Source organism: Eretmochelys imbricata, chromosome 14 (genome assembly GCF_965152235.1).
Source record: "Eretmochelys imbricata isolate rEreImb1 chromosome 14, rEreImb1.hap1, whole genome shotgun sequence".
NCBI lineage: Eukaryota > Metazoa > Chordata > Testudines > Cheloniidae > Eretmochelys > Eretmochelys imbricata.
This window is the reverse complement of record NC_135585.1, coordinates 26,070,866-26,090,438: the sequence shown is the minus strand read 5'-3', so window position 1 is coordinate 26,090,438 and position 19,573 is coordinate 26,070,866. Positions and strand designations below refer to the sequence as shown.

The window sequence follows — 19,573 nt, the reverse complement described above, 5'->3', positions numbered from 1 at the left end:
CTCATGACTGTGCTTTCTTCATATACCACTTTCACTCTCATGCTATCACTGATCAGAAACTGATGAAAGGCCATGCAGTTCTCATGAGTTTTTTTTACTTTGCTTCTATTTGCAGTGTTGTGAAAGTGGTACGTACAGGAATAGTACAATGAGATTGTCTGCAGTGGTGGAGGGAAACTGAAGGTAGAGAGAAGAGGTGGTGAAGATTATTGGGTGAACAGGTGGGAGAAGACAAAACTAAAGAAGGGGATGACCAGTTGTCTAGTGCAGTATTTCCCAAATTCCCAAAGATTCTAGATGGATTTCCCTATCCAGGGCTGGATTAACCCATCACTGGGCCCTGGCCTGGGCAAACATATGCTATTCCTGGCCCACTGTGGGTGGGAGGTATGGAGCAGAGGGAGGACAGAGAGCAAGCCCACCCTGCAGCAGCAGCTCCTGTTCTACAGGACTAAACCCAGTTCCTTGCTCTGGTGATGAGACTGGGGCATAGCACCACTTAAATTTGGCCTGGCCATCCCTGATTGATGCTGCGACCCTATGCTTCAGGTCACAATGCCACTCAAATTTGGCCCAACTGGCAGAGGGGAGCCTCCCATAACACGTGGAGTGGGAAGCCAGTCCCACAGGATAGGAGCTGCCACAGTGAGGTCAATGAGGAGCGGGGTCACTTTCCAACCCCTTCCTCTCAGGCCTTCCCTCTGCATTGTGCCTGGATTAGGGTTGCAGGGCTGGGGGAGAGAGGACATATATATAATGGTGGGTCATTTTAAAAAAAGACAAAATGGAGTTGGTGGGTTGACTTAACAAAAATTTTGGCAACCAGTAGTCTAGCAATAGTATATCTGGTTCTCTTCTGTCTGAGCCAACTGTGGATGGAATACTCCTTTGGGAATGGGGGCTATGTCTTGTCTCCCCCTCTAGTGACCTCCACCTTGCCGAAACTAAAGGAGTAGCAAGTAATAGTTTTAACCTAGCTTTTTTTTAAAAAAAAAAAATTAGACTAAAGTTTTGACACTTTGCTGAAATCCCAGCATGTATCATTCTGTGATGACATATTGAGAGGACCTCTTTAGCAAACCATACAGTGCCAGTAAGAAGTTAGAGCCTAGTCCCCTCCCCTTCTTCTTTTAAAGAAAAAAAATAGCCATGTATGTATTATGTGCCACTTAGAGCCTAATTAATGGAATTTAGCATTTTTTTTTAGTTTAGCGTAAGTTTAATTTTACATGAACTGCACAGATAACACTTAAAATTATGACAGATTCTGTTGGCATATCATATGTTGGCATATGTTAAGGGCTGTTATAAAGGTATGTTATAAATAGATCTCCGTGAATCGGATTAATGTGCAGCAAGGGAGAGCTAGGTAATATATTAGGGGGATAACTTTCTAACTGTAAGGATAGTTAAGCACTAGAATAGATTTCCAAGGGAGGTTGTGAAATCCTCATCATTAGAGGCTTTTAAGAACAGATTAAATAAACATCTGTCAAAAATGGTCTAGGTAGACTTGGTCCTGCCTCAGTGCAGAGGGCTGAACTAGATGACTTCTCAAGGTCCCTTCAAGCCCTACATTTCGGTAAGTGTGGTAATGTAACCTATCGCTTAAATTAGCCTCTCTACCCGATGACTGGAGGAAAGCTAATGTAATGGCAATTTTTAAGAAATGCTTCAGAGGTGATCCTGGCAATTACAAGCTGGTAAACCTAACTTCAGTGCCAGGCAAATTCTTTGAAATTATAGTAAAGAACAGAATTATCAAACACATAAATGAACACACTATATTAGAGAAGAGTCAATATGGTTTTTATAAAAGGAAATCGTGCGTCACCAATCTATTAGCATTATTTTAGTGTATAAAAAGCATGAGGAAAGGGTGATTCAGTTCATATAGTGTACTTGTACTTTCAGAAAGCCTTTGACAAGGTCTGTAGTGAGGCAGAATGGCCTCCCTCTGGTACAGAGGGGGTTAACTTCCCCTGGTGGGCACAGCTAACCCCCCCTCGCTCACAGAAAGTATAAGAGCAGGGCCCTGTACCTCAAGTGGGGCTGGACCAGAGAAGGAGGCAGATGTCCCTCCCAGGGAGTTGAGTCCTCAGCTGAGCCTGTGACCGGCAGAAGAGAGAAAAGGCAAACCACTGACCCAGGAGACAGGTGGAAGGGCTGTCTGACCACAAGTCTGAGAGCCAGGTCCAAGTGGTGATGGAGCAGTGCCAGCAGGAGCCCCTAGGAAGTAGCGCAGGGAAACAAGAAGTTGGTCTGGTTGTACTGCTGAGATGTGAGGCAACAGTCGCATGTCTCATCAGATGTTCGGCTGCGTGCATGTGTTCCCTCTGTGTGCCGCACTGGCTCTGACCAGATAGCCTGTATAGCAGGCTCCGATCAAACTGCCCGATAAGACCACCAGACTTGGTTTAGGCCAGGTTTATTACCAATGAAGCATGGTGCTAATGCCCCGGGCTCAATGATTACAGGTACACTAACATGTATGCCCGTGATAATGGATGCAGCTGTCAGTGGCGGGACTTTCCACTGCCCCCTCGGCTGGACAAAGACACTCCCTCTGAGATACATCTTTATACACTGATACAAACAAGTTACGCATCAGCTTTGATGTAAGGGAGAAATAGAGGTCTATAAAATCATGCATGGTGTGGAGAAAGTGATAGAGAAGTATTACCCCTTCACATAATACAAGAACTAGGGGTCACTCAATGAAATTGATAGGCAGCAGGTTTACAACAAACCTAAGTACATCTTCACATAATGCACAAACTGTCGAACTTGTTGCTAGGGGAAGTTATGAAGGCCAAAAGTATAACTCAGTTAAAAAAGCATTAGATACGTTCATGGAGGATAGGTCCATCAATGACTATTAGACAAGATGGTCAGGTATAATACCCCATGCTCTGGGTGTCCCTAAACCTCTGCCTCCCAGAAGCTCGGACTGGAAACGGGGTGGATCCTGTTCTGTTCATTCCCGCTGAAGCATCTGGCACCGGCCACTGTCAGAAGACAAGATACTGGGTTAGATGGACCCCTGCTCTGACCCAGCATGGCCATTCTTATGGATTTAAGTACTTAATGTTAGGAACCTTGTTTTGAACATTTTTGTCTTTGTGGACATGGGCACTGAAACAGGAGTGCCAGAACAGAGAGGGCTAGAGGGCCATGGTCCCATCACTTTTAAAAGTGGGAGGGCTACACCTTCCCTCTTTACTGGCTGTAAGGTCAAGCAATGGGGGGAGGAGGGAGCAAGCGGGGGCAGGGCCTCGGACGGGAAGGGATGGTGCAAGGGCAGGGCCACGGTTCAGGCACCAGTGTGCCCTTCCCCATTTTTAGGGAGCTTCCACTGCTCCTGCATGGAGAGATCTGTGACCTTGTAAGGGAGCCTGCTATTCTTGTGTCACTGTGAGATAACGGAAATCTTGATAGGTGCCAGAGAAAGTGGAGGGAGTACAAACCCACCCCCCTGGGTGCAGGATGCATGTTACTGCACATGTCAGAGTCCCATTAGAGTTTCCTCAATACTACTGGGGAAGAGGAAAATGGGCCAGATTCTCACCAGCTTATCCTGGTGTAAAACTGGAATAAAATCTGGATCTTGCTGCATTTACTCCACATTTACACTGGCATATGCAAGATCAGAAGGTGGTCAATAAGCACGTTTATAAGCCTAACAAAATTCTGAGCTAAGCCAGTGGTTCTTACACTGGGTATGAATATACTGCACTTAAAAACGCATGGCTCGCCCCTGTCAGCTGACTCAGGTTTATGTGCTGTTTAATTGTGGTGTAGACGTTCAGGTTCGGGCTGGAGCCTGAGCCTTAGAACCCTCCCACTCCCAGGGTCCTAGAGCCCAGGCTTCAGCCCAAGCCCAAATGTCTACACTGCGATTAAACAGCCAGAGCTCATCAGCTGACATAGGCCAGTTGCAGGTTTCTAATTGCAGCATAGATATACCCCCTGAGCTATGCAGAGCTCCTTTTTCAATGAAGCTGTGACAAAGACAGACTAACACGGCTGTTACTCTGAAACCTGTAATTAGGGGATTGTGTCTATATACAATTTACGAATTCCCATTTGATATTATAAACTCTCCGTATAGATTATCAATCTATAAATGCCATTTTGATTGTGAGGCTACTCTGCCTTCTCTGCTGACCGTTTACCTTCATCTTGGACAGAAATTCCAAGGACTAACAATGAAGGGTTATTAAACCTTGACTATTCTCTGTGCACATGGAAGCACCTTTGTAGGATGTCACAGCTGTATGAGCCTGAATGGATCACTAAAAAGGACTGGAAAATCTGAGAAGCCCATGCCAAACCCAATCCCCAGCACATTGACACCTAGCAACCAACAACCCTCTCAGCAGGGAAACTGAGCAAAGACCCCAGCTCGAGATCAAAGGACTGGAAGGTGTGAGGCAGGGGATAAAGCGTTGGTTTCTGGAGGAAGGGATAGACACCTGGGAACTAAGAAGGTGAGAGAAAGTGCATGAGAGCTTGAACATGGGTTCACAACAGCTGAGCTCTGGGATAACTAGTATGGACTATGCTTTCCCGGGCATTTCTCTGTGCTGATTTAAGGATTTTCAGATTCCGGAGCCCGGTGACTAATAAATGGTACCTTGTTTTGCAAAGGCTGCCTGTGTCACTGTAATACTCACTGACAGCCCTACACCATGAAGGGGACAGTACAAGTCTCCCACATGAGTCTGACTGGGCTGGATTCGCTGCAGGGAGCCACGGAGAGACAGAGATTGCCGGTGCCAACAGCCCAGTCTTGAAACCCACAAAGCCTGTGGACTGCATGCATCCTTGGGGCTCAGCCTACTAAAGGAGTCACTCCCAGGAGACCTGTTACAGGCTGGGACAGAGACCAGACCCTGTGACTCCATGATGACAAGGGCATAGAAGTGTTTTATTGTTTTTGTCTAAATCTGTACATTTCTTGGGGTATCTAAAGAGTAATTGTGTTAAACTTTTGCAAAACCTGTGTGTTATGCGCATCGGTTATCACATAGCCCTGGAGAGAGAAACCGTAAGCCAGACTGCCCACAAGTTTGGAGCACTGGGAAAAGGTTTACTGAGGTTATCAGTGTGTCTTGTAGGGTCAGAACCAGCCAGGATATGGGGCTGGGCCAGCTGGACCACCAGGTCCACTTATCTAAAGGGGCAATAGGTAGAGTCTGGGCCCAATAAGCATGCCTGAGGGACCAAAGACTGAGACAAACCTTGCTGGATTCTTCCCAGAGCAAGGGAAGCTTAAGAGCACATGGTTCCCCATTAGGACCCAAACAGCAACCTGGTGAGCATCTAGCAGGGGGAGCTGTACCAGAGCTAGGACAGAATGTCAGTCTTCAGACAGTGACTCTTCCTGCTAAGTCTAGCCAAAACCAGGACCCTCTTAGGGCTTCATGACCAACTAAAAAATATCTACCCCCTCCCCACAACCTCCGTACAACTGACTTGTGTCCTCCTTTGTTGAGTGACTATTTACTGAAAACTAAGCTATGCTCAAATTTGCAGACAGCTCCAAAATTAAAGAAGGGGAGCAAATGCACAGCAAACAGCAAAGTGAGCTGCTGAGAAGAGAAGAGAAGAGACTGACTGTCATAAATATAAAGGGAAGGGTAACCACCTTTCTGTATACTGTGCTATAAAATCCCTCCTGGCCAGAGGCAAAATCCTTTCACCTGCAAAGGGTTAAGAAGCTAAGGTAACCTCGCTGGCACCTGACCCAAAATGACCAATGAGGGGACAAGATACTTTCAAATCTGGAGGGGGGGAAAAAGGCTTTTGTCTGTCTGTGTGATACCTTTGTTGGGAACAGATCAAGGATGCAAGCCCTCCAACTCCTGTAAAGTTAGTAAGTAATCTAGCTAGAAAATGTGTTAGGTTTTCTTTGTTTTGGCTTCTAAATTCGCTGTGCTGGAGGGAATTTGTATTCCTGTTTTTGTGTCTTTTTGTAATTTATGGTTTTGCCTAGAGGGATTCTCTATGTTTTGAATCTGACTGCCTGTGAGATTATCTTCCATTCTAATTTTACAGAGTATTTCTTTTATCTTTGTTCTGTTCTTCTAATAAAGTTCTGTTTTTTTAAGGATCTGATTTGGTTTTTAGGATCTTAAGAAACCCAAGCTAGTCTGTGCTCAATTTGTTTATTCTCAAGCCTCCCCAGGAAAGGGGGTGTAAGGGTTTGGGGGGATTGCTGGGGGAAGAACTCCAAGGGGTCCTTTTCCCTAGTTCTTTTTTAAAGTGCTTGGTGGTGGCAGCATACCCTAGTCCAAGGGCAAAGATTTTGTGCCTTGGGGAAGTTTTTAACCTAAGCTGGTAGAAATAAGCTTAGGGGGTCTTTTATGCGGGTCCCCACATCTGTACCCCAGAGTTCAGAGTGGGGAAGGAACCTTGACACTGCCCCTCAAACGAAGTATTGTGGATTAATGATGATTGTTTGCTATTATTTTTTACAAGTGAACGTTTGTCAGTAGAGAGTGAGACCTGAAGTCTTGTCCTTCAGAGAAACTCACAAAGAGTTGCCCTTTTTTCAAAATAGTCATCATCTTCTGTTATCCTCAGTTAGGATGCCCTCTTTCAAAATGGTGACTGCCTCCCATTGTTCCCCATGAGAAAGAATCAAAACAGAGCTCAGGGAAGATGGTATGCAGGCTTTTGGGAGGCAGAGAGGAAAGCTGTGAGGAGCAGTGGCAGTGCCATATTTCCCGAGGGCAGCTTCTGGCCTCAGTCCCATTGAAAACAATATGAGATGGCAACCATTTTAAGAGACAGTAGGACTTCATGGAATTTGCTGTAGACCATTTATCAGTGCTGCTGCACTTCCAATTATGAACAGCAAAAAATGGCCAATACCCTTAAAATATTTCTCCAAATGTAGTCAACCTTCCTAAAATCTCATGCACAAAGAGTCTGTGTTATTCCATTATCATCATCAATAGGGACAAAAAAAGAGTCTTGACATAAGATGCTAAATTTCTAAAAATACCCATTTAATTTTAACTCTAACATAATTACTCAAATACTTAGAAAATTCATTCTGTATTCAAAGGGCAAATGATTAAGCTTGGAGAGGACATACTGTATTTGTCATACACAAAGGCTGAATCCCTGCTTTTAATACAAAACCAAACTTAACCTTAACTATGAAACTGCAATTGGTGCCTCCGTAACAGACGAAGCAGACAAAGGGTAGGAAGGGAAATAAAAAAACAGCTTGGTGTAATGACTTGGTTTAGGTCACACAGGAGGTCAGTGGTGGAGTTGGGAATAGAATGCAGGCCTCTGACTCCTAGGCTGGTGTCCTAGCCACTGGACTATAGTACCTGTCAATCCTTCCCATAGTCCCATGTCTTCGCTGGCCCATCAGTCAGTAATAAAGACTACAACAGCCATACTTGACACCTTTAATACTTTGTGGAGAAGATTTCTAAGAAATTTGTGATTCAGCTGAGAAGCAACTCTGCAGTTCTCCAAAAACCTTCTGAATTCCTTGTCCACTTTCAGCCTAGGTATGGCAGAGACTGAGCCCTTCTCACTGACTAAACAGACAGAACAGCTACCCCTGCTAGTTGTTTCAGGTCTCCCAGCAGCCATTGATATCACTGCCCATAAGAGTCTGGCTGCTCACCTGCAGGCCCTGAGGGAGGAGGAGAGGATCACATTTGAATGCTTCTGTCCTTTCTAGGAGTTCCTAGCAGACGCTGCTGTACAATTGTTCATCCACACTAAGGGCACATATTTACCAGGATCTAGTCTGCCCCTGCTCCTGTTCATTGTGGTACTGGAGGAGACAGTGATACAGGGGCTGTGGTGTCATCACTACATGAAGGACACAGTTTGAAATCCACAGGTTGGTCCATGGAAAGAGGAGATGGATGGATAATGATAACAAATCTCAAACCGCGCTGTTTGAGGCAGCAACGTGCTCTTGGGCCATAGTTGCAGTTCCTGTTGTTCTGATACCAGTTTTCAACTGAGAACCGAAAGCTGAAGGCAAATAGCTGTTTGAATATTTATTGTGTGTGTTTGTTCCTGCCTGGTTAAATCACAGTTTTGCAGTGAGTTGGCCAGGATGATCGCATCTCTGAGTTCATGTAAATGTAAAGCCATGTTACAAAGGGGAAGAGCGAGAGAGAAATTGCGACCATCAGACGAATTCCACCCAGGGGATTTCTGGAAAGAACAAAAGACAGTTGTGTTATTTCAGATCAAACCCAGCTAGCAACAGAGGTGTCTGGGTCTGGGGTGAGGCTCCTCATCAGACTGAGGAGCCTGGAGAAAAGCAGTGCTGATGAGCTGCAATCAGCGTGCCACAAAACCTCTCTGGCCGCTGCTGCTGTAAGTGGCTTCTCTGAAGCACCTGCTCCCAAACTCCGCCTTTACTGTGACAGGAGAACAGAACAGGCAGCAGCACGGGTCCAGGAGCCTGCCCACTTGTTCCCCTTCTCTGCTCCTTTCCAACCTGCACTGAAGAGCTGCTCAGCTGCCCCAAGTCCATGTGGCTACATCCCCCTCAACTTTTAGTGACGGACACCCAAGACTCCCTTCCTGCAGCCACAGCAGCACAGAGACAGACCCCTGTTCAGCAAGTTAGAATCCAGGCAGTGTCAGAGCAATGGGAGGCAGAAAGGCAAGGATTTCAACCTGGGGCAGAAAGCAGCCAGATTCTCCTAGACTGATAGTTTGGGAGTACTACTTTTTTTCCAGCTTCCACATGCAGATTCCCCAGACTATATTTTCACTGGGCACACACCAAAATATAATTCTTTGTGACCTGGTGTAAATGAGGCAAACACACATGATGCACCTCCATGGCTGCATCTTGACTGACGGGGGAAGTGACGACCACAAGGAACAAAGACTGAGTTAAGAGTATTTTTGTGTTTGTTTCTTTTTGAAATGAGGGTATATTTTAGTCTTAAAGTGAGGCCTAATGGCACGCCCTAACGGCAGGCATACTCTTTGCACCCTTTAGTACGCTAGGTCTGGGCTTTCCTTGATTTGAGGAACTGCGCTGAGATTTTGTGGTGTGGATAGAGATCACCACACTTGTGCTGGGTCTGGATTTGATTTTAGCTCACCAGAAAAGCTTATGTAGTAACACACTGTGCCATTTAACCCTTCTCTACACAAATAACAAAGCAGATGGATAGTCTCTATTGCTACTTTCCTTTAAACACTGGCTCCTAGCCTATTACAGAAACTGTTTCCTTGCAGTGCATGGCATGCAGGTACTGCTCTCTAAAGATAACATCTCTGCAGGGCTCCTGGATCTTCTCTCTTTCATTCTAATGGAACAGCCCTAACTCTTAAGGCTTTCTGATGGATGAGAGCAGTATTAGTGGGACAGAGCCCCTACTGGGCATCACACACCACTCTTTTTAGGGCAGTGGTTCTCAACCAAGGATACATGTACACCTGGGGGTAGGCAGAGGTCTGTCAGGGGGTACCTCAACTCATCTAGATATTTGCCTAATTTTACCACAGGCTACATAAAAAGCACTAGCAAAGTCAGTACAAACTAAAATTTCATACAATTACTTGTTTATACTGCTCTATATACGATACACTGAAATGTAAATACAATATTTATAATTATATGATAAAAAGGAGAAAGTAATAAATTTTTCGGTACTACTGTGCTGTGACACTTTTGTACTTTTATGTCTGATTTTGTAAACAAGTAGTTTTTAAATGAGGTGAAACTTGGGGTACACCAGACAAATCAGGCTCCTGAAAGGGGTGCAGTAGTATGGAAAGGTTGAGAGTCACTGCTCTAGGGTACAAATACTGCCCTTGAGGTGCTCAGAGAAGGAGCAGGAGCTGCAGCATGTTGCAGACTGCTCTGGATCCTAGCAATGCTCATTGAGCATCTGTTCATTTTCCAACCCCATCTTACAGTCAGAGCTGGTGAAGTTTTTCCAAACGCTGAGGTCTTTGCTTTGATGCTGGTTTAATGCCCAGCACAATTTTGTCATCTCCATCCCAGGTTCCAGGTTCTGTCTCCCTCTCCTCCTACGACGACTGCAGAGAATCTGCTTATGCTGATGGCAGCGGAGTCGGCCCACTCCTCATTAGGGTCCTTTCTTACATACGTTATGCCCCATTACTAGCGTTCTAATGGAAACACTTTTGCCACCTTGGTTTTTGCAGTTACTGCCTGCATCCACTATAACACTATGCTACCGCTATACACAGTCTCTTTTTATGAAGAAACATCCCCACCTTCAGACTCTGCAGGAGGAACATCAGGTTTCCTTCAAGTTGTCCTCTGGACCAGGTTTGCCTCACCTTTTTTCCCTTTTGCTTTATGCTGCTTATGACCAGCAGACCTTGTCCTTCCAGAAACCCAAATGAACATGGTGCTGTGCCCAAGTCTGAGCAGAATTTAGACAATAATATGCAGCAAGGCAGCACACAGCCAAAATCACCTATGGATAGGAAACAGCTAGCTGCAGCCAGCCCTGTAGTATATACCCTATCACGAACCATGAATATACAAATGGATTAAAGACTTACTTTGCTGAATTGCGGCAAAGATTCATCCATATTGTAATGATCACCAGACCAAACAACTCCCTATACAAAATAAATACATAAATGAAAAAATAAAAAAAATCAGAATACAGTGTGCACAAGTATTTGCTTACACAAAGGACAAATTCTCTGCAAAAGTAACGGGTAGGCGTGCAAGCTCCCCCTAAGAGGAATTAGATTTACTATTAAAGCCAGATCTGAGCTCACAGAAATCTGAATGAAGAAAGAAAAGGAGTACTTGTGGCACCTTAGAGACTAACCAATTTATTTTAGCATGAGCTTTCGTGAGCTACAGCTCACTTCATCGCTGTAGCTCACGAAAGCTCATGCTAAAATAAATTGGTTAGTCTCTAAGGTGCCACAAGTACTCCTTTTCTTTTTGCGAATACAGACTAACACGGCTGTTACTCTGAAAGAAATCTGAATGGAATTCCTACTCCACATGCACACAACCAATTTACAGAATCTGCACAGATTTCTGCTTCCATTTTCTATTAGACTCCTTTTAATACTAAATATAATGATATGACAGTTGAATATGTACAAACTCATGGCCATTGAACCAAAATTTTTACAGACTACAGATAAACCTGTAAACTACGCCTTAGGGTGTCCATTTAAACAGCAACTTAAGACACGATCACTTTTACCTTGTGCACAAGCAAGCACCTTGCTTACTTAAACAAAAAGGAATATCTGAGTCTCTGCCTAGTGGGAGTTTGCCTCCTTCACTTTCAACCCCCTTTCCTCCATGCTTGGCAGTAGTGGGGATTATGCCATCAAGTCTCCAACAGCTTGACAAGTAGGTACATTCCAGACACGTAGGTACATGATACCCTCCAAACAAAATTTGGGGCATGAAAATTGATTTTTTTTTAACGTTTTCTATTTTGTTATTTAAATTATAATTTTTTCTTATTAAAAATAAACCACTTTAAAATGAAATCTGAATTTAATACAAAACATATGTTAAGACCTAAACTACTTGTATCTTTGAACATTTAAATAAACAATAAATATACTGAATCCATTAGCCTCTATGAATTAAAGGATGCTTTTCTATATAAAGGTGTTTTGCCCGAGTCTAACTTTTGAGGTCAAGCTTTATAAATATGGTACAATAGTTCAGCCTAAGTAATTTAGGAGACTATCTCACTTTCAAGAAACTTAGATGAGAGTAGGAATTTAAGCTCCAGTCACTTTTCAAATATGTTTGTGTAAAACTTTCCTGAAATAATCCATTTAATTCACAGACCACAGTTAATCCCTTTGTTTAATAAATTATTTAGTTGTGAATGTGAAACATGTTTTGATATGGGAATTTTATTTACCCAAAACTTTTACATTTGTTTTAATAAAAAATAAATCGTATATGCAGTTGTGCATGTTTAATTAAATTCCAGTTACCATCCTAATGAAGTTAACTTTTTGCTCATGATTTGTTTAACTATCTAGTGAATAAGCAATATCATTTGCCCTTTTCTGACATACTAAAAATGTATGGTTAATAAGAATTTGAAAATATTAAGCTATATAATTGTTTACATAAATGTATATAGTTATAGTGCACCCTCTCAGGTAGCAAAGAGATGTACCAAATCTAGTGTAAAGGCTCTATTTAGTTGTAAATCAACACATTGTAATGGTTATATCAACCAATGAGAGTGCACCTTTCTTCAGAAAATAACTGAAGTGCAAATGTAAAAGTTTATTAAAACTGATATTTTAAATCACTTTATTTACATCAATCCACCCTGAACACAATTCTGAAAAAACTTACCCAATTCCTGCCTCTAAAGCTCTGGAATCAGAACACAGGGGGCTTCCAAGGTGCACAGTGCCAGTCTTGTGAGTTTTGAAAGCCAGTACCGACCCCTACCCTATCCCGATCTGTGACTGACCAAAGCAAAGAGAACAGGGGATTCAGCCAAGCTGCAACCTGTGCTCACTGGCCCCTTCGTCAACGGTTTGTCCAACATACTGCTGGACTAGCAACATCCAGGCTGAGTTCCTTACTAGCCTGACTCCCTTCTTTTTAGGGCCAACCCACTCATTGTAGCAATCAAAAACTGAAGCTTGGTCTGCTTGGGAGTGAGCTGCCAGAGGGACAATCTGCTTCATGCATGGGCTGTATGGATTAGGACAGAATAGATGCATTACTCACCTTCCTTCCTCTTCATGCAAGATGTTACTTTCTGCATAAGCGAACAAAGAGCACCCCAAGGCAACGGTTCCAACTAAACAAGCAGCAGAATGCAGATCTGACAGGCTCCTCCAGATGACATTCTCTGGGGAAGAACAGACTGGAGCTACTAAATGCTTATGAACATACTACATGAAGACAGGTTTCAGAGTAACAGCCGTGTTAGTCTGTATTCGCAAAAAGAAAAGGAGTACTTGTGGCACCTTAGAGACTAACCAGTTTATTTGAGCATGAGCTTCTGTAGCTCACGAAAGCTCATGCTCAAATAAACTGGTTAGTCTCTAAGGTGCCACAAGTACTCCTTTTCTTTATACTACATGAAGTACATCCCAAGTCTTCCAGACTGTAAAGAGGCTGCGTGAAAATGGACCCTTCTACAAACACACATGCACTAGGAAGGAGGGATGCAGGAGTGTCTGCTGCAATACTAGGTAGGACTTGCTCTTTTATGTATCCAGGTGTTTGGAATGGCAAAGGAATTCTGGTCTAGAAATACTGTTGACAAATGCAAGCTCTGGGTGGATTTCAGATTCTGAGTTCCTGGGAAACAACTCCTTGGAAGCACCACAGCTCTGAAGACCATCACAGATCCTCCCTAGGAAACAGAAACATGCTCCACTGTTCAATGGCTTCATAAAAGGCCATGGAGAATTACAAACTGAAGCCTCTACATAGCAAGGAGCATGACTTCCTGACACCCTATGCCCACTGTCAGGCTCTTGGCAGTGACATCAGGGTGCTCCCCGTAATTCTAGGGCATGAGCTGTCCCTGCCTCAAAATATTTCAGGAAAGATTAGAAGGGGCCCGGACACAGGCTCTTGTGGCTTACAGGTCCATGCTGGAGGGCTATGGGAGGCAGAGGTAAGTGAATAACAAATGGTTCTCTGGCTGACCTCCATAATGACAAGTCAACAAATGGAAAACCAGAAAGCTTAACAAACAAAATCTCTTCAGGGCTGAACCCTCCAGTGAATGGAGAGCTCCAAGCAAGAGCTGATCATTATAGGCTCCCAATATAGAAAAGAGCTGTGTATGATTTTTTACTTTGCAACAGGTCTACATAGAAGGCTGATGGTTCTGTTGAACTGGCTGCAGCTCAGGGCCTTTCACAGTCCTAATGTGAAATGCTTCTTATTGATTTGGCAATATCAAAATTAAAATAATTAGGAAAAACAAATGTCCTGAAAATATACAAGTATGCTGAAAATAAACTTTAGGCTATCTAAACCAAAAGAATCTGGAAAAATTATTTCCCTTTCCAACACTCCTGTTTGTTTACTTTTGGCATTTATCTCAATTTGGGCATTGAAAACAGACTTTCAGTTTCACTTTCAGGCTCTCATGCACTAGCAAAATGCTGCAATGTTGAGGTTGCAAATGCTGCAGAGCAAGGTTTATTTATGAGCAGTGACTGTTACACTTTCATTTAACAAAGTCAGCATTTTAGGAGGCAGAGTTGATGCAGCATGTTACAGAAGAGACACTGTGCTCTCTCATGGAGACTTTACTTTGTTTTTGTTGGGATTTTCCTTAATCCAAAATAAAATGCATTCAGCATATATGGTTGTCATTTAGCATATAAAAAACAATTTCTCAAAATTCTTTCCAATGAGAGAAAAAAAATCAAGGAAATACTTCTAGTGATCTTAGATTGTATAAATCTTACTTTTATTTTCTGGGCCAAATTTGGCCTTACAGGGACCCTGTAAATACAGCCGCATCAGTCTCAGCCAGCAGATAACATTCCCCAGTGACTATACAATCTTAGAACTCCTACCATGCCATATTATAACCACTAAAAATATTACACTGCTGTATGTGCACCTTGTGTGGTAATCACAGTATTTGGTAGTTATACCTTTATCTCTTCAGAATACTGTACAGACATTAACTCTCAGCCCTCCTAGGACACAGGTAAGAATTATCCCAGTTTTATAGATGGGGAAACAGAGAGAAAAGTTCAGTGACTTGCCAATGGGAGCAGCAGAGCCAAAGACTAGAACATGGAAGTTTCTGGCTCGCAGTCTTGTGCACAGCCCAATAGATCACCATTTAGTACTAGAACCAGACTGTTGCGGCATAGGTGCAGTAATAAGGATGTCTCAGGACGAGGAACTGATGCAGAGACAATGGACTAAATCCATTTCTAGGACATCCATCTGCAAACAGGAAAGCAGTCACCATCACTCCTGGGAATGGGCACCTTACTACCTGCAGTCATGGACAGCTGAGCACATTTCCATGCAGCCCTGGGTTTGCATCCTACCATGGCAAAAAATGAAAACTAATCTCTTTGGGGTGAAGATCTGACGAGTGAGTCCATTTAGAATGCCAATATCATACCTGTAATTGACGGATTAAGGCCAACAAGCAGCGTAAGGACAGCAGGTACAATGTAGACCACCTGTTAGTGAGATATTGCAAGTCCACTCTGTAGCATGAGAAGGCAGAGCACAGAGAAGCAGCCACATCCCATCCAGCTCATTTACACAATGCAGCAGAGCAGGTGATCTGGAGCGATTACAATACACAGAGGTGATGTGGAGCCCAGAGGTACTCAGGTCAGGAGGTGTGAGCCCCAGGGAAGGAGGAGAAGAGATAGTTTGGTGCCTGCCCTAAACAAAGATGGTAGGGGGTGGAGGTAAGCAAAGTGGAATAAAAACCCCTGGAAGTGTTATGCAGGTAATCAAACTTGAGTAACCTGTCCACCGCCTTTCCACACCCAGGTCACTATTCAGAGGGAAGATGATGTTCCCAAAAGGTGTAATTTTAAAAAGCTGCTTATTTTAATCAAGGATGAGGATTTAAAACTCATCCAAAGCAGGCTTCAGGTTTTACCTGCTCCAGGCAGAATTACAGAACCCATTCAGATGGTTTGAAGTCACCCAAGTGTTGTGAACTTGTGCGCCACAGGTCAGGCCAAAGCTAGAAGAGTCATTGCAAACCTTTCAGAAGGGCGTTGTAACAGAAAAGAGGGCAGATGTCCAACAAAGGAGCAAATTTAGGATTCTCTCCTATAAAATGCTCCAGAGTCTTCAGCAGCTAGGAAAGTCTGTAGTCATACTCACTATCCACAGTCCTGCATCAGGGTCATTTATCTGGAATAACAAAGAGGTCAGAATGAGCACTCAGACAAGATCTTACAGGCTTTCACCTGGTGTCAGGATTCTCAAACCTACATTTGTCCTCCTGGCTGGGTCAAGAATAAAAAGTACTTTATTAAAGGATCCTCCTGGTTCAGATTTCTCTTATTTTGGAGAGGAGAGTTGGTTAGAGCCAGCACGTGTGCATAAGCACCCTGCACTGCTGTTGTCATCATCTGGATGCATGTAATAGAGAATCCAGCGATCAAAATTTTGTTGAGCAGGGGAAGCACATTTTCCCCAACTATGCCAACTGTCACCAATTTAAACAGAATTATGGGTGACAGTTTCTTCTTGATAACACCAAAGAATAAGAGCAGGGGGCAGCTTTCAATGCTAACACTAGGGCAAAACTGCCAGTCTGAGCCAGCTGGAGTTTGGATTCAATCAAGGAAGATTGTACTTTGGGTTCAGTACTAGCTTGAGAATAAAGAGATCTGGCCTCTGTTCCCAACTTTACTTAGTGTGACAGTGCCCTTGAGCAAGTCACTTCCCCTCTCTGTGCCTCAATTGCTCCATCTGTAAAACACATCACCCCTTCAGCGGACTTTTAATTTTCCAAAATATTATATTCTGATCAAAGATTTTCTAGCTTTGCCTATGGAAACTCTCCCCCGAGAGTCACACTTTTTCAGGTCCCTCTGGCTGATTATAACTCAGGATTATAACTGGAATGCAGGGTATTAGTTACGAAGTGTTTGTAACTTCGCTTTCATGTGTTTAGGAAACGCTGAACAGTTATTGTGACTTTTTTCTGTATTGTAGTTTAAATAAATTACCAAAACAATTGAAATTGGTGTGATTATATTGCATTCTTTTGACAAATAAAATGTGCAGAATTTTTTATTTTTTTAAGCAGACTCCCTCCAGGAGTAAATCCTGCCACATATCTCTACCCTCCATACGCTGAGTCATTGGCACATTAAGGGCGCCCCGTTGGTTCTACTGCCTGGTGAACTGGGAAAGCTAACTTGATGTCACAGGGGAGGAGTGGGGAGCTGTACACGGCAGTCATGAAGATGTGTAAAACCATTGCTGTTGCACTGGGAGAAATGGGCTGGAGAAGAGCTGGGCTTTGACAAACGACCTATAGTATCCAGCAAACACAGCTCCTCCACGTCTCACATCAGCTGGAGGTTGGGTAGGATGGGTAGAGATAGGGCAGCAGGGCTCCCTGTTGACTCTGTGGTTGTGCACAGCCCTGTTACCTAGCCCAGCTCCTCAGCTTTAATACACAATCTGATGCAAAATTTAGGTCCAGTTTGTCACAGAGCCCATGGAGCCTTATTTATGGCTTGGCTGAGGTATAGTAAAGTAAATTATCTATCTTGTTCACTCTGGGCAATCCAATTTAACGTCTGTCTAGATTTAACCTGCATTATGTGTACACAGGCTATGGTGGTGGATTCCAGTCACTGAAGAACTGTATTTCCTCCTTTACAATTTCCTTGTCTATTTCAAGCCCCATTTTATGCTGTAACAACAGTAGGTTTTTCCAGCATTAAATTATTTTTCTTTATTTAATATTTATTAATTACCAATTTTCCTATGTTCCCTCTTTAGTCCTGCATATAGCCAGGTTTGATAAAATACTGTTCTCTTTTCTTTTGATTTTATCTCTGGAATATACATAAATTTCCTCTCATCTGACTTTCCTCGTATGAATTGCTCCACCTAATTAAAGGGAATGACAATCTCAAAGAGAACTGCTCCCTGATAAAACTACACTTCCACCAAACCCCTTGAGGGGCTCAGGAAGCCCCACTCCACCATGAACAGCCCCAAACTGGCAGTGTATGATGGCAGGGTTAAGCCATGAAAAAGGTTCTGTCTTATGACAGACGAAAGCTACATCACTTCTTGATGACATTCCTCACGACATCTGACCACGATGGGCTGCAGCAACGAACTGCTACTGCCATTACACAGCCAAAACCACAGGACCTCTGAGTACATGCAGCATTCCACAGAACAGGACATCACAGTGAAGTTTACACACTGGCCTGTTACACAAGCACAGCAGCAAGCTTCTCTATGAGCCATTTCCACACCAAACTCCATGAACAATAATCTGCAAATGAAAACTCCAGTCCTGTGAACTGGCACGGGGAGTGGATTATCGTTAGGGATGTCAGACAATTACAAAAATTGCAATTAGTAGCGAGACTAAAAAAAATAATCACAGTTTTTAATCACAGTGTTAAACGATAATAGAGTAACATTTATTTAAATATTTTTGGGTGTTGTCTACATTTTCAAATATATTGATTTGAATTACAACTAGGGTGACCAGATGAAACGGAGAAAATATCGGGACACAAGGGGGAAGGAAAAAAAAAAAGTGGCCAGAGTTGCAGAAGGAAAAAAACCCAAAAAACAAAAAATGCCAGAGCGGCCAAAGCCGCAATATCAGGTCAAATGGCGTCCCGACTGTGCATCGGTTGGGACGCGGGACAAAAATTTAAAAATCGGGACAGTCCCGATTTTATTGGGACATCTGGTCACCCTAATTACAACACAGAATACAAAGTATACAGTGCTCACTTTATATTATTGCATCAGATTACAAATATTTGCACTGTAAAAAGAAACAAGAAAAGGAGTACTTGTGGCACCTTAGAGACTAACCAATTTATTTGAGCATAAGCTTTCCTGAGCTACAGCTCACTTCATCGGATGCAGCTTACGAAAGCTTATACTCAAATAAATTGGTTAGTCTCTAAAGTGCCACAAGTACTCCTTTTCTTTTTGCGAATACAGACTAACAGGGCTGTTACTCTGAAACCAAACAAAAGAAACAGTATATTTCAATTCACCTCATGCAAGTACTATAGTGTGATCAAGAGAATATCGGGACACAAGGGGGACCCCATCCACCCTCCTCCTCCTCCTCCCCCCAGCCCCTTTCCCCATTCACCCTGCAGCCTGACTGACCCCATCCACCCTCCTCCTCCTCCTCCTCCCCCCAGCCCCTTTCCCCATTCACCCTGCAGCCTGACTGACCCCATCCACCCTCCTCCTCCTCCTCCCCCCAGCCCCTTTCCCCATTCACCCTGCAGCCTGACTGACCCCATCCACCCTCCTCCTCCTCCTCCTCCTCCCCCAATCCCTTTCCCCATTCACCCCCAATCCCTTTCCCCATTCACCCTGCAGCCTGACTGACCCCATCCACCCTCCTCCTCCTCCTCCTCCTCCTCCCCCAATCCCTTTCCCCATTCACCCCCAATCCCTTTCCCCATTCACCCTGCAGCCTGACTGACCCCATCCACCCTCCTCCTCCTCCTCCTCCCCCAATCCCTTTCCCCATTCACCCCCAGCCCCTTTCCCCATTCACCCCGCAGCCTGACTGACCCCATCCACCCTCCTCCTCCCCCCCCCCAATCCCTTTCCCCATTCACCCCCAACCCCTTTCCCCATTCACCCCGCAGCCTGACTGACCCCTTTCCCCATTCACTCTCCTCCCGCCATTCGCCCTCGGCCCGGCCTCACCTGCACGGCGGCCGCCAGCCCGAAGAAGGCGGCCATGAGCAGGTTGCAGAGTCTCCACAGGCGGCCCGGCCCGGCGCCGCTCCCCGCCATGGTGCAGGACGCGCCGAGCTCCACCTCGCCTGGGCGGGCCCGGCTCGGAACCGGGGCTAACGGGGCGGGGCTCCCTGGTCGGCG

General features: G+C 44.2%; 1 protein-coding gene across 1 annotated transcript; it reads right to left on the bottom strand.

Moving 5' to 3' along the window:
- Positions 1–7,416: 7,416 nt before the first annotated feature.
- On the bottom strand, positions 7,417–19,527 carry TMEM220 (transmembrane protein 220). The gene is made up of 6 exons (XM_077833728.1): positions 19,400–19,527; positions 15,836–15,865; positions 15,111–15,171; positions 12,728–12,851; positions 10,546–10,605; positions 7,417–8,199 (listed from the first exon to the last, which is right to left on the bottom strand). Exons 1-6 carry the CDS (start codon positions 19,487–19,489, stop codon positions 8,067–8,069), a joined length of 498 nt encoding a protein of 165 aa, XP_077689854.1. The 5' UTR covers positions 19,490–19,527; the 3' UTR covers positions 7,417–8,066.
- Positions 19,528–19,573: the final 46 nt, after the last annotated feature.

Excerpts from the sequence above, each read along its gene's own strand:
- TMEM220 (XM_077833728.1), bottom strand. The coding sequence starts at position 19,489 with ATGGCGGGGAGCGGCGCCGGGCCGGGCCGCCTGTGGAGACTCTGCAAC. Across the intron at positions 15,172-15,835 it reads CTGATGCAGGACTGTGGATA|GTGGTCTACATTGTACCTGC; the intron begins GTGAGTATGACT and ends TCTCACTAACAG. Across the intron at positions 12,852-15,110 it reads CCTTAATCCGTCAATTACAG|AGAATGTCATCTGGAGGAGC; the intron begins GTATGATATTGG and ends GTTCTTCCCCAG.